The sequence below is a fragment of the Lobosporangium transversale genome, assembly GCF_002105155.1.
Source record: "Lobosporangium transversale strain NRRL 3116 chromosome Unknown BCR41scaffold_42, whole genome shotgun sequence".
NCBI lineage: Eukaryota > Fungi > Mortierellomycota > Mortierellomycetes > Mortierellales > Mortierellaceae > Lobosporangium > Lobosporangium transversale.
The window spans coordinates 1-13,713 of record NW_019029020.1 but is presented as its reverse complement, the minus strand read 5'-3'; the positions used below and the strand labels follow the sequence as shown (position 1 = coordinate 13,713).

The 13,713-nt window shown below is 39.8% G+C and overlaps 8 protein-coding genes across 8 annotated transcripts; 4 read left to right on the top strand and 4 right to left on the bottom strand.

Moving 5' to 3' along the window:
- Positions 1 to 108: 108 nt before the first annotated feature.
- Positions 109 to 455, bottom strand: BCR41DRAFT_399715 (hypothetical protein; the record flags this gene model as incomplete). Its single annotated transcript, XM_022029088.1, has 2 exons — positions 109 to 280; positions 409 to 455. 2 exons carry the CDS (start codon positions 453 to 455, stop codon positions 109 to 111), a joined length of 219 nt encoding a protein of 72 aa, XP_021877875.1.
- Positions 438 to 1,501, bottom strand: BCR41DRAFT_160478 (hypothetical protein). The gene is made up of 7 exons (XM_022019654.1): positions 1,437 to 1,501; positions 1,237 to 1,314; positions 1,012 to 1,034; positions 875 to 929; positions 739 to 787; positions 566 to 621; positions 438 to 465 (listed from the first exon to the last, which is right to left on the bottom strand). The coding sequence occupies exons 2-6, from the start codon at positions 1,287 to 1,289 to the stop codon at positions 577 to 579; spliced, it is 225 nt and encodes a 74-aa protein (XP_021877874.1). The 5' UTR covers positions 1,290 to 1,314; positions 1,437 to 1,501; the 3' UTR covers positions 438 to 465; positions 566 to 576.
- Positions 1,477 to 2,054, bottom strand: BCR41DRAFT_360194 (hypothetical protein). The gene has a single exon (XM_022025321.1). It carries the CDS (start codon positions 1,979 to 1,981, stop codon positions 1,592 to 1,594), a length of 390 nt encoding a protein of 129 aa, XP_021877873.1. The 5' UTR covers positions 1,982 to 2,054; the 3' UTR covers positions 1,477 to 1,591.
- A 788-nt stretch (positions 2,055 to 2,842) lies between these two features.
- Positions 2,843 to 5,828, top strand: BCR41DRAFT_399714 (kinase-like domain-containing protein; the record flags this gene model as incomplete). Its single annotated transcript, XM_022029087.1, has 5 exons — positions 2,843 to 2,861; positions 3,209 to 3,974; positions 4,176 to 4,823; positions 4,931 to 5,259; positions 5,413 to 5,828. 5 exons carry the CDS (start codon positions 2,843 to 2,845, stop codon positions 5,826 to 5,828), a joined length of 2,178 nt encoding a protein of 725 aa, XP_021877872.1.
- A 752-nt stretch (positions 5,829 to 6,580) lies between these two features.
- BCR41DRAFT_160772 (hypothetical protein) lies at positions 6,581 to 7,777 on the top strand. The gene is made up of 3 exons (XM_022019656.1): positions 6,581 to 7,125; positions 7,552 to 7,658; positions 7,738 to 7,777. Exons 1-2 carry the CDS (start codon positions 6,659 to 6,661, stop codon positions 7,559 to 7,561), a joined length of 477 nt encoding a protein of 158 aa, XP_021877871.1. The 5' UTR covers positions 6,581 to 6,658; the 3' UTR covers positions 7,562 to 7,658; positions 7,738 to 7,777.
- Positions 7,286 to 9,205, top strand: BCR41DRAFT_160754 (N2227-like protein). Its single transcript, XM_022019655.1, has 5 exons — positions 7,286 to 7,383; positions 7,511 to 7,658; positions 7,728 to 8,136; positions 8,306 to 8,419; positions 8,943 to 9,205. The coding sequence occupies exons 2-5, from the start codon at positions 7,605 to 7,607 to the stop codon at positions 9,140 to 9,142; spliced, it is 777 nt and encodes a 258-aa protein (XP_021877870.1). The 5' UTR covers positions 7,286 to 7,383; positions 7,511 to 7,604; the 3' UTR covers positions 9,143 to 9,205.
- Positions 9,206 to 9,285: 80 nt separating this feature from the next.
- Positions 9,286 to 10,433, bottom strand: BCR41DRAFT_388911 (histidine phosphatase superfamily; the record flags this gene model as incomplete). The annotated part of the gene is made up of 2 exons (XM_022028061.1): positions 10,215 to 10,433; positions 9,286 to 10,069 (listed from the first exon to the last, which is right to left on the bottom strand). Exons 1-2 carry the CDS (start codon positions 10,367 to 10,369, stop codon positions 9,286 to 9,288), a joined length of 939 nt encoding a protein of 312 aa, XP_021877869.1. The 5' UTR covers positions 10,370 to 10,433.
- A 2,276-nt stretch (positions 10,434 to 12,709) lies between these two features.
- On the top strand, positions 12,710 to 13,713 carry BCR41DRAFT_360187 (hypothetical protein; the record flags this gene model as incomplete). The annotated part of the gene is made up of 1 exon (XM_022025320.1): positions 12,710 to 13,713. A coding segment is annotated over one exon (1,004 nt), but the record flags the coding sequence as incomplete, so codon positions are not given.

The window sequence follows — 13,713 nt, the reverse complement described above, 5'->3', positions numbered from 1 at the left end:
TTGAGTGACAAAAAAAAAAAAAAAGAAAAGAAAAAAAAGGAAGGGAAGGAATTTTATAGAAAGACGAGTTTGAAACTGGGCATTTTCATGTTATTTGTTGTTCAAATTTTATACAATAGTGGAGACACCTGTGCCACCAGTGATGGTGCTGGAGGCAGGAGTCTGACCACGGAATGCAGCGAATCCATAGCAGAGAGCAGCAAAAGTCAACAACAGAGCGGAAACAGTCTGTACACCCCTGTGACCAGCGCCAACTGCCACCCACATTAAGACAGCGAAGCTGTATCAATGGAAAAAAGGAGCTGTGAGTCATGTGATACGATGAACATCTATTTGGTCTTTTTTTTGGTGGCGCTCCGGTGATAAAAATATCCAACACAAAAATCAAAGCATTTTAACCCAACTTACACAATATAGGCTCCGGTACGGAAAACTGGGTTGTGAAACTGGGTCATGAAGCTGTCACTAGTGACGCGAAGAAAACTCGTTGTCGTGTTAGCCCATCAACTTGTAAGTTCCGATATCTTTTTTTAAAAATAAAAATAAGAAGCAAAAGATATGATACATTTCTCTGAATCAATAAAACAATAAAACATACAATTTCTCACTAGTTGGACAACACTGTGATGACGAAAATAAAAAACGTAAATTAGACGACTGAGATCGGATCTTCATACACTGTTTTGTAATTGAAACAGCGATAATAAATAGCGTGGTAAAATTCTTTCATCCTTTTACCTTCATGCATAGAGGGATTTCAATGAAGACCAAGAGGAAGGCGATGATCCTACGCGATGTTAGAAAAATGGGATTAATATCTATTATGTCTGATGAAGGATTGCTTTTTTTTTTTTTTTTTTTTTTTTTTTATTACCATCCGATGAGAGACCATCCAAGCGAAAAATTGACAATACCAAAAATAATCAATGCTAACGAAAAGGAGAAGGCGCATCAGTTTAGCCGTTCCTTGGAAGAAAAAAAAAAAAAAACGCGCAGTGTTGTTATTCATACCAACAATGGAAAGAAGCCCGAGCCTATCATTTGAACAATTGAATAGAGATCAGTCAAAGGGAGATAAAATAATCCTTGGACTTATTCGTTCTTGTAACTTATTGTTTGTTTGATGTTGATGTGGTCAATGCATTTATGCAATGCACATTTATTCCAGCTTGTGGTGTAGTTTTAAAATTGAAAGTTCCCTTTTATTCGTCCATGCCGTTTGAATCATACTATTACCATTGTCCATAAAGAGAAAAGTTCCCGGATTTGAACTCGTCGACCAAAGACATGTTTCTAATATTCTTCTTTTCTTTACTGAATGAGTGAGCGAGTAAATGAATGTAAATGCAATTAGAGGCAAGTTGAATGAGTGAATGAAATGTAGGAGAAAAGTAAGAACAAAGGAGTAGAGAGAGACAAAGAGAAAGAGACACTACTTCTTAAACAGCCCGTTCTTTATTTATTTCAGCTAGAGTGGAAAATCTATCGGTGCCCGGCATTTGACATATGGGCTGAGAATGCCCATGACTTTAACTACGACATCGAGCATGACTTTGCGACAATTTTTTTTTTCCTGTTTCATTTCTTCATATCAGCTTTTCAGACGCGACAGACCACATGTTTGCTTTCTGCCATAATAGTGATGCACTTGGCAACCCAGCCACATAATCACGATCATGGCTGTGCCGAAATCGGCACTCACGTCATCAAAAAGCTCTATAGTGTCAGGATTGAATTTCAAGGACAGATCTACCTCAACGTTGTAAATATTTTCTCTTGCAGTGTGTGTGTGTGTGTGTGTATAAAAATATATTTCTATTAATGTGTATATGTAGTACGAACAAGTCCCTTGCCTCTCATTATCATGCCACCCCTCATCCCATTGCAGGCCATGCTTTGACTTCCCGCCTCTCTCTCGACAGAATTGCATGGGATATTTATTCTTAAGACTTTCAATATGGTCGGAAGGGGAAGGACACATTACACAAAACGGATTTCCCGGCCGTATTGAAAGAGCTCAGATGACCCTGAATAAATAACCCTGTCTACACCAGCAATCCGTAAGAAAAAAAGGTGAAACGCGCCTTTTTTTTTTTTTTTTTTTTTCTTTGTCTATTTGCAAAGTCATAAAGTAACCAGTGTCGATCAGCCAAAAGATATAATTGGTGAGTGATCATCAAACAAAATGTCAAAGACAAGGCACATGGGCGAGATATTATTACAACTGGAGTGAAGATCAAAAAAAGAAAAGATGGGACAACCACATATTCTAATTACTATGCGAACAAACTATTTGAGGGAAAGTAAGCGGGTAACAGTCAGAGTGGGAAGAAAGGAACGGAAGAGAAAAAAGCGAAAGGTAAACAAAAACGCATCAATTCAAAATGAAAAGAGTTAAAGAGGTCTTTTTTGTTGTTGTTGTTGTTGTTGTTGCCATTGTCAACAAAAGAGTCATTGGAGTCCATGCTCGGTCTTTCCCAAAGGATGCATGCCCATCAAGAGAAGGCAGCAAAGAAAGAAATAGAAAAAGATAAAAAGAGACCAGTCAACATGATTTTTCGCCATACCATGGCCTTATAAAACCTCAGAGCTCTCTTTTTCATATCCCAACACCTTTACTTGTCCTTCCCACAATCTGTTGCACACTCACTATAAAAATACACAAACCATTTTAACTATCTGCATATTACACGCTCTCAACACATCCACATTCACTCTCACTCTTTTACTCTCACTTCCGCACTCTCACTCACACTCTCACAAACTCGCACTCTGTCTTGGCCTTGATACCTTACACCACAAGCAATATAAAACCAGAACTACATCTCATTTTGCGTTCCTCATGGACAAGACACGACAAGGTACAAGAAGTTTACGAAGCAATGATAATAAAAAAGAAGGGAAAAAGTGATCACTAGAATATAATTTACATGCAATATTTAAAAAAGAAAATAGTCGGAGAGAGAGGAGGTAATGAGGGGGTCAAGTTGAGTTCCATGCTCATTCTAAAAAAAAAAAAAAAAAAAAAAAAATAGTAATGAGTGCAGCTCTCACTCTCTGGTGGTCTAGGTTCATCGTATCCGCATGGTTATTCTAATGGTTTTCTTTTTTTTTTTTTTTTTTTTTTTTTTGTGTGTGTCTTTTTCTGTCTTTTTGTTCTTTCTTTTCTTTGTCTTTCTTGACTCCCCCGCACACTATAACAACGTAGCCATAAAACCATCCAGACCGACTTCTACTCTTGCTCAAAAGAATAAGGTAGCAACAGCCACCACGACCTCGACTACGACCACGACTACAACTACGCCTTCCACCACCAGAACAACCAAAAAAACTTTTTATCCTGCTCCACCACGAACTGCTCAAGCCAAAGTTACCCTCCATACAATTAGTAACAAAAGTAGTCTTAATACAAATACCAACACCAATAATAACAGTAGTGCCAATAGTAACCCTAGCAAGAATATTGGAGGCGCCGGAAATCTTCTCAACAAGGCATATAAGCGCAAGTCCGTGCCTGCTCTTTCATCTACAATGACTTCCACAAACACATCATCCACGCTTGGGGCCAAAAACAGGCTTACATCATCTTCACCTACCGAAAAGAAAAATCCTCTTCACCCGCAACAAAATTCCACACGGGTCTTCCCTGAAAAAAGCGAATCCGAAAATGATCAACAGATAGCATCACACAAAGAAAAACTCAAGGGTGTAGATACTGAAAAGGAGAAAGACACCACCATCAACACCAAAGAAAAAGACAAGGAGTTAGAAAAGGAGAAGTTGAAAGCCAAGGGCCGTTCAGAAGATGTGGGCTGCTCTCCTTATTCTGATGAAGAAGAGGATATGGAGGACTACAAGAAAGGCGGCTATCATTACGTCTCTGTCGGAGATGTCTTCCATGAGGGTAGATATGTCGTCCTACGGAAATTAGGCTGGGGCCACTTCTCGACTGTCTGGCTTGCAAAGGACACAATGTAAAACCAACGCAACCCATATGATTCTTTGCTCGCTATTCTTTTCTTCATCATGATCGACTGGAATAGATCACTGACCCTCTCTTTTGCTCCTTTCTTGCTTTCGCTCGGTTTCATCATTCTTCATCATTACTGCTTCATACTTTGCTTCACGATTTTTTTTTTTTTTTCTCTTTGTATCATCATTCGTCCTTTTGACAGGAAAAATCGTCATGTAGCCCTCAAAATCGTAAAGTCTGCAACACACTACACAGAGACAGCGCTGGATGAGATCAAATTACTGGAGCGTGTCGTCCAGGCTAACCCAAATGCACCCGGTCGGAAATATGTCGTAGAGCTATTGGATCACTTCATGCACCAGGGTCCCCATGGGACACATGTTTGCATGGTATTTGAAGTTCTCGGGGAGAACCTGCTGAGTCTGATCAGACGATATCAACATCGTGGCATTCCTACTCATTTAGTCCAACAAATCATATACCAAGTTCTAATGGGATTGGACTATATGCATCGAGAATGTGGTATTATTCACACGGATCTGAAACCTGAAAACGTACTGGTCTGTGTGGAGGATGTAGAGGAAGTTGTGAAGGATCTGTTGCAGGAAGATCATATCGACAATAACAACAGTTCTCGTAACCAGCCAAACGAGTCGAATAACAAGATTGTAGGCAGTAAGCCATTTGTGCATGGCGCACGTGCTTCGCTGGCGAGCAACAATAGCAGCAAGAGTCAGATTAGCGCACCATCCTCAGTCGTCCCAGATTCCTCGTTCAAAACAACTTCTTTCTCGCCATCATCACCGACCCACTCTCACCATGGCTCTGAGACCAATATCGAAATCATGCCGTAAGTGGCTTTTTTGTGACATATTCATCTACCCCTGCCTTTTCCCCTTGTCTTTTTCACCTGTTCCCGATTTCTAATAATCGAATTCCTCATTGATGCTCATACAGATCACAGAAGACTGAAAAGAAGGAGCCATTAAAAGACAGAGCGCCGCCCACGCCGACATCAACAGCCTCCCGCTCATCATCATTGGATAATAGCAAAGACTTGCCAACAATCACAGTCAAGATTGCAGATCTTGGTAACGCATGTTGGGAAGACCATCATTTCACCAATGATATCCAGACGCGACAGTATCGATCACCTGAGGTGATTCTTGGAGCCAAATGGGGTGCAAGCACTGATGTGTGGAGCGTAGCATGTATGACGTTTGAATTACTCACGAGCGACTACCTATTTGATCCGCAAAGTGGTCCATCCTTTAGCAAGAATGATGGTATGTAACATCGTAACATTTGTTTTGTGTTATGTTATACTTCGTAACCATTTGCTTGTTTGTTTTTTTACTGAAAATGATCATTGAATCTTTATTTTTTATTTTTTTCTGGAACTTTGCTTATCAATGTTATCAATGTGATTTTTTGTTTAGATCACATTGCTCAAATCATAGAATTGATGGGCCATTTCTCAAAGAAGTTGGCGTTGAGTGGGAAGTATTCACATGAGATGTTTAATCGTCGAGGAGAGTTACGGAGGATCCAAAAGCTGAGAATGTGGAAACTAGAAGATGTTCTGAAGGAGAAGTATGTGATGCCGCAACGGGATGCTGCGGTCTTGTCTGACTTTATGGAAAAAATGTTGCAGCTGGATCCATCCCAGCGTGCAACGGCAGGGGAGATGGCCCGGCATCCATGGTTGCGATACAATCCTGAACTTGGTACTAATGCAGATGCTGAGAATGATGATGCCGATGGCGATGGCGATAGCAAAAGAAAACAAGGCGAGAAAGCTTTTGCAAAGAGTATACCCTCGCCCCCAAATAGCGAACGGAGGTATTCTGTGTGAAGAAAAACAAATAAATTAAATAAATACCAGTGAGGAGATGAAGAGTAATGGAAAATATAACACAAAGATCCCAAAGCTTCGCTTCCTTGTACATACGATGTACGATCGATTGTTTACTTGCTTGTATGCTGTAAAGGAAAAGAATCTCCCATTTCATTGGTATAAAATAATTGAAGAGTTTCTCCTACAATCCTTGACATCTCTGAGGGAGTGAACCCGACTTGTTTCTTGTTTAAATGAACTATTCCAGAGAGTATCCTGTAATAAAATTAAAAGTATAACAAAACACAAATATCAATTATCATAGTACTATATGCAATCATTACAGTCTTCATAACACTTGGACACATACGCTATTTCATCTATATGGGTATGGTCCAAGACAGGCTTTATTTTCGCATCTTCATACAAACATGTAACCCGAGGACCCCAATCTTTTTGAAAGTACATGTTGGGCAGTTTTTAGCCCAGGTAGGTAAACCTTCTCCTTTTTGAAGACTGTTGAAGACTGTTGAAGACAATATCCTCTTTAGTGCCAATATTGCTGAAAAAAGAGTGTGCTTCTTGCTCAATAGAGTCACTGTCAAGAGCGAAGACTGGAGGCGATGGAGGCAGTGGAGACAGAACTTTCAAATATACTTTGGCTCACATGACCCGCATGACCCACATGACTTGTAGGGAAATAACTTATATTTTTTGTTTAAGGGTGTTGCATATTTGGTTACTTGAGTATCTATGGGGACTCCTTCAGTATCGAAGGATATCCCTTTTTCAATTTTAAAAAAAAAAAAAAAAGAATATCAACTCTCAGTTCCAAGACTTGTAAAGCCATGAGTAACCCGCCAAATATTGGACAACAGTCTTCTAGCCTTCAGCCCGGCATCCGACAACAGGATTTCCCTCTTCAGGGACAAGGCAAGGATCCTTTTACGGACGAAATTGACCACGATGAAGACTTTGACATGAGCTTTAGTATAGATGAGAGAAATCACCTTGTTGGGCATGGACACTCCCATGACCATAATCACGAGCATGACCATAATCATTTTGGCGATCATCGTGAGCTTGGACATAGTCACGACCATAGCCATAGTCATAGCCATAGCCATGATCATAGCCATGGACACGATCATAAACAGGAACACGAAAGTAGCACGTCAGAAGAGAATGATATCCATGAAGAAGCATTACATTTTCATAAGATCATCAAGGCATTTTCACAATATAAAGCTTCAGCCATGTATGCGAACCATCGAAGACGGACAGATTTTTATTCTTTACCAGAGAGACAACAAAAGTAAAGTACAAAAAAAAAGATACAATGACAAGGAAAAGAGGGGGAAAAAAATGCTATTTACGATAACGCACTTTTGCCTTTATTTTCATTATCTTCTTTTTAATGTTTATTTTTATTTGTTCATTTACAAGGATGCTTCCTTCTTACCTCGAGAGGATGGAGAAAATTGATACGGCAATCGAAGTCAACTATGAAATCATCAAGATCATCTGTGAAGATCAACAGATCTTTGTGAATGATGATCGACCTATGGCTAAGGTATATATATAACGGAAAAAAAAAAAAAAAAAAAAAAAAAAAAAAAACAATTCCCTTGCTCATCCGTGTCAACCCTTGTGTCCGAGTCCGTACTCATGTTCATGTCTCTTTTATGTTCTGACCCCAGCAGTGAATTTCTTTTTATTTTATTTTTTATTGCATAGTTAGACTTGAATGACAGAGCCAAGAATGCAGCGGCACTTCGGATTCGGCAGCCTGATATGGAAAAAGTACAAGGGACGATTAAGCAGTTTGTGCGCGATTGGAGCGAAGAGGTAAATTTTTTTTTCATCATCAGGGCAAGAGAAGGCAAAAAGATCTAATTTTATTTTTTTATTACCTAGGGAAAATCAGAAAGAGAAGCCATTTATGATCCCATTATAGAAGAACTGGAAGCTCGGTTCTCTCATATTTCCAAGCAAGCTCGTGGAGGGATTCATATTTTAGTACCGGGTTCAGGATTAGGACGTTTAGCGTTCGACATCGCACATGCAGGATTTAGTGCTCAAGGAAACGAATTTTCATACTACATGTTATTGGCTTCGAACTTCATTCTCAACAAGACAACGGCTGTGAATCAACATTTGATTTATCCATATATTCATTCATTTTCAAATATTGTAAAGTCGGACGATGTCTTGATGGAGGCGAGAATCCCAGATGTGGACCCCCGGGAGATTCCTCCGGGCACGGACTTTTCAATGGTTGCAGGCGACTTTTTGGAAGTCTATGGATTGGAAAACGAAAACTTTGGTAAAGAGAAAAAAAAAAACTCTTGCAAAAATCGGATCAAATGCACTGGCTCGGATTGGGATCCTTTCGCTTCTCTTCTTCCTTTTCTCCATATATCTATAATCATTCTATTTCGCTGACCTTTTTTTCTACATTCTCTTTTTCATATCAATGGGGGCGACTCAAATAGGAAAATGGGATGCTGTGGTGACGTGCTTCTTCATTGATACGGCCAAGAATATCGTCAACTATCTAGAAACAATCTACAAGATCCTTAAGAAGGGTGGTATCTGGATCAATGCTGGTAAGTTTTGAATCCAAGACAGGCCCTTTTTCTATTGTTGCTATTGTGAATCCTAATATAAAATATACACAATGTGGGGAGATAGAGGCTCTAGAAGGCAAAAAAATATATCACTACGCGGATTTCTAATCATTTGTAGGAATATCATACGGATCAACAAAATGAAGCAGGACTGGGGCTTTCCCCTCGGTTGAAACTCCTACCACCGAAAGACACACATTGCCCAGTATGGAGAATTGCTATTCGGAAGTGATCGTGTGGATGCCGACAACAGCGACATTAATGACCAACTTTGCAGGAATTTTTTTTTTTTTTTTTGATCCACCCTAGTTGGGGTAAAAAAAATAAAATTAACTAGAACAGCTATCTATTTACGGGATTTGAGTTGGCCCAGGGATCTAATCTTAGACAAAAAAAAGATCAGCTAATCCTGTGCCCCAGTTGATTAAGTTGGCAGTGGAGAGAATCGACTGACTAATCGATATCCGCTTTTTTTTTTCTTTCCTATCCAACGATTTCTTAGGACCACTGCTATGGCATTTCGAGAACACAGCCAACGAGATTTCTATCGAGTTGAGTCTTGAAGAGGTGATTGATTTGGCCAAGACGATTGGTTTTAGGTTTGAGACACAGGGAACAACTAAGAGTACATATATGGCCAATCCCCATGGAATGTTGAAATATGTTTATGAATGCGCCACATGGACCGCTGTCAAGATTTAAGAAACTTAGATGTAATCCATATTGGGCGCTTAATAAAACAAATAAAATAAAATGAATCGAGACTTTTTCCTTTCAAAGATACAATTACGTGAAGCGTGTCTTTACTTTTTTTTTTTTTTTTTTTTCCTTTCTTCTTTCTTCCTCTAGCCGATACGAGTGTTATCCTTCCAGAGATGGTTGCTTTGGTTCCAGACTTTGATGACACGTTCCTCCAGAGTATGTTCATATCCGAGAACAGAAACACTAGCCGTGTCGAGGACAAAGTTCTTGCCTTGGATGCCATCTAATCTGAGCCATCGGGCTGCAAAGACTCGCAAGAAATGTCCATGAGCTACTACCAAGACGTCACGCGTCGTAGGATTATCAGGAATGGTTACGACTGCCTTATCGATTGTGGGTTGGACATTGTTAGCGTGATCATGATGACGTTGATTATTATCTCTGTTTTCTTGAATGGTATGTTCTGACTGTCGTAAAGTCTCGGCAGAAGCGGCAGCGTTAACAATTTCCGGTCCTGAAAAAGGCATTCTCAATGTGTTGGTCTTTTTCCCATCGGAATTCTGGCCTCGTTGGAAATTATGGATGAGTTCAATGATAGCATCTGCACGAGCCGAGACTTGTTCAACGGTTTCACCTCCAGGAGCATTATCACCGAATAAAGACCAGGTCGGGCGGGACTTAAGGATCTCTTTGGTGGTAATTCCTTCATAGTCGCCGTAATCCCATTCGGTCAATAAAGAGGTTGTACGAGCTTGTGTTCGAGTAAAACAAGAAGAATGGTGTTGACTCGTTCCTTCACGTTGTTCCTTGGAGAGGCCTCCTTGTAATAACTGTTGGTAAGTCTGTTGAGCGCGTTGAAGAGGTGAGACGAGAACTAGAGAAATATTATCGATATGGACCATATCCTGGAATGGATTCTCGAAAATACTAGGAGGAAAAAAAAAAAAAAAAAAAAAAAAAGAAAACAACAGGAGCAATCCGCCGATTAGATGCATTTCGTTCTTCGTGCTTTAGACTGTTCTGCATCAGTTTTTGATTATTTTTTTTTTTTTTTGCTCTGTTTCCTCAATACCGTTCAGACAACAACTTGGCTTGCTCGATCCCGCTTGGTAGGAGGGGAATATCTGTCAGACCAGTGTGGCGGCCATTCTGGCTCCATTCGGTTGTGCCATGACGAACAAGGTACACACGAGGGTACGGACCGTGGACAGGGGAAGGGGTTGTCATGAGAAGCTGTTCTTTTCTCTTTTCCTTTTGATATTAACAAAAAGACTGAAAAAGCAATTATAGGATGAAAGAAGAAAAGAGTGGAGAGGAGAACAAGGAGAAGCAGCTCTTGCAAATCGAATTTATATTGTGAGAAAAAAAAAATCAGTGGGAAAGCAAAGCCGCATGTGTGTGAGGATATACTTATTTGTCAGACAAGAGCTGGGGCTTGGTTGTGATCGACTTGCTTACAAAGTTCATGGTGCCCTCTCTGCACATGCAAATAGAAATATGAAAAGGAGAGAAAGAAAGAAAGAAAAAGAAGACCTATTTGTTCATATGTTATATACACTTGCAAAAAACATGGTTGCTTTGATGCACATTTACACGACGCGTCCAGCGTTTTCTAGAGAAAAGTTGATCTAGGGCAGACATTGTATATAAATTTATATATAAACATTGAACAAAAGACAGAGCCAATCATTCTTTATCCGAAGTAAAGAGAGTTTGTCAGGGTGACTGAAACATTAGGATCACAATCATCCTTTACGGTAGAGTTTCTCTTCAACCTTTGCGGTGACCGGGACTAAAAAAAAAATAAAAAAAAAAAAAAAAAATAAAAAAAAAAAAAGGAAAGTTGATTCTTGAGCTATGAAAAAGAGTGCAGGTCGTCCTATCTGAGTATGAATGTCTGTAGAGTTTCCATCACCAGCAAACTCTAGATTACGATGGCTTTTTATTATTATTCTTCAGGCTCTAAGGAAAAAAGGATTCACCCCTGACCAAGAGAAGGGAACACAGGCATGCACTGGACTAAATAAACTCATGGTGATACAAAACCTCACTTTATATTGGAAACGCTAGGAACATTTTCAAAACTTCACAAGAAAAGCAAAAAGAACAGAGCTTGTTCATTGGCGTGTTCAGCTGCTTGAGTAAGAGGGAAACCAAATGAAAGGAAAGAGAGAGCTTGATTATGGATTATCAATGACAGATTACGGATAGAACGAGGTTGTTTTTTGCGCGCCAACTTTTTTTTAATAATATTCTCCCGAAATTATGGGTGCTCTCGAATGCCTTGCATAAGATCCGTAGGTCCTCGCAGTATAAGCATGCATTTCTTTACAAATGGAGCTGCAGCGTGTGAACACTAAAATTAAAAAAGTTCTCTTTGACTATAACCACAACAGTACAAAAATGTAGGTTCCTTGCTCTTTTCTACTTTTTTTTTCCTCCTTTTTTTTCCCTTTCTCCACTGCCCCTGAGTAGCGATGAGGCGGTGGAGCAAATTGAATAAACTCTAGAACATGTAGCGAAGTATTTCTAGTGCTGCTGCTTCTGTTGCTGCTGGTTATTGTTACTATTGTTGTTTGATCTCGACAGGACGAGTGAAAATGATTAAGGGCACATTTTGATTCATTTGTCGACGCCCAAAATCAAGTACGATTCAGTCAAATAGTTCAAAAAGTCTATTAGTAGACAAGGGATGAGTAACGACTAAGGATTTAACCAACTATCCAATCAGCTAACTAACCAACAAACTAACCAACCAACTGGCAAGGGATCTTTTTCCATTCTTTAAATATTCGTTTCTGCTCTTATTCTTTAACAGTCTTTACCAAAGTCGGACTAGGCAGTCTAGCTGCACAGTGAACTGGACGTGTCCGATTCCAACCTTTTCCTTTTAATTCGTTCCCCGATTCAAAAGGGTTAAAATATGGATAAAAAAAAAAAAATAACCGCCAAGCAGGGTCTCTGACAGGCCTGATTAGTCCGCATCCATCCTCATTCACTTTCCAAACCCACGTCAGCATCTCAATAATGTAAGCACTATTTAATAACATATAACTCTTGGCATAGCAATTGCTTAATAGAATAGAATAGATATGGTAATACAATGGATATATTAATAAAAAGTGTGTTGAGACAAACAATAGGAATGTATTCTATTTTTCAATGCATCAACTCCTTCTTTTTTGGCTCATTTTATCTGCCATGACAGTCCTCACTTTATTTATTTATCACTCCTTCATTTGTATATTTGCCGACTTCTCCCCGTTTTGGTCTAAATTTCAATACAGGCGAAGGTTATCACAGATCGCACAGAATTATCTCTTTGTTCTTTGCCTATTTCCCGCCACTTCCTCTTCCCACAACAGAGACCATCCCTTATATATCATCCCCCTCTTCTCTCTCTCTCTCTTTTTTTTTTTTTCCTCTTCTCCTCTCTTTTTTCCTTTCTTTTTTTTTTTGCTTCTCTTTCTTTTCTTTCCCTTATCTGTCTCAGATCTGTCTGCAATTTGTGCATTTGCTCTTCATTGACGCCCCGTATATCATAAGAAGAAAACAAAACAAAAAAAAATGTCACAACCAACAAAACCCACATCATATCTAAGAGTGGCAGCAAAGATTCTGCGAACACTGAATAGATCTAATGACAAAAAGAGCTCTACCAAACCAAAAGACTCTACCAAAACAACCTCAAGCTCCATCTCTGAATCATTCACATCCACTGCATCCACCACATCCAGTTTTCAGCACTCAAATGGCCGGAGACTTTCCTATAGCCATCATCATCCTGCTAGTTTTCAACATCATCATCAGACCTATCGGACAGAAAAGTATGATTCCCCTTTGTATACACTTCAACGTCGACGCAACACCGACAGTACTCTTCCTGCACCAGGTACCATTAAGGCACAACATTGTACAACAGCCGCCAAGACAACACCAAAGGACGTCCTGAGTTTCCCATCACCCACGAGATCCATGACAACAGTCTCAGCATCCAAAACATGTAGACAATCTGGCTCTCCAACCATTCGTCCATTGATCAATAGTCATTACGACGTCCAGCATACTCCAACCTCTTTCTCTCCCTCCGCATCCGTATCCTCATCCACATCCTTATCCCGTAGTAACTCTCTTCCTAATTATCGTCGAAAACAAATTCCGTCTCAGATTGCTACTCTTCCTCTCAGCCAGCAGCAACAACAGAAACAACAACAGCGGCTTAAATATCAGTCAGCAATGGCCCCCACGATTGAGGAGGGTAATCTCGCACAGACCGCTATCTTAAGCCAGGATATTGCTTTCCCAATTTCTACTAAAGCACAGTCTAATAATTGCAACAATGATTCTGAGATTCTGAAACAGGAACAATGTAATATTTATTATAAACCTGTAGGGACCCCTCGTGGTCCAGCTAAATGGCGCAGAAGCGATGACAGCAAGACTATCGCCAGTAGTAGATACTCTAACTCACCAATGTCAGTCTCTGTCCCATCATCAGCATCCATGTCACCAGTATCACCAATATCACCAATGTTCGAAGCACCATCGAGATCTATGACGAACACCAGTCT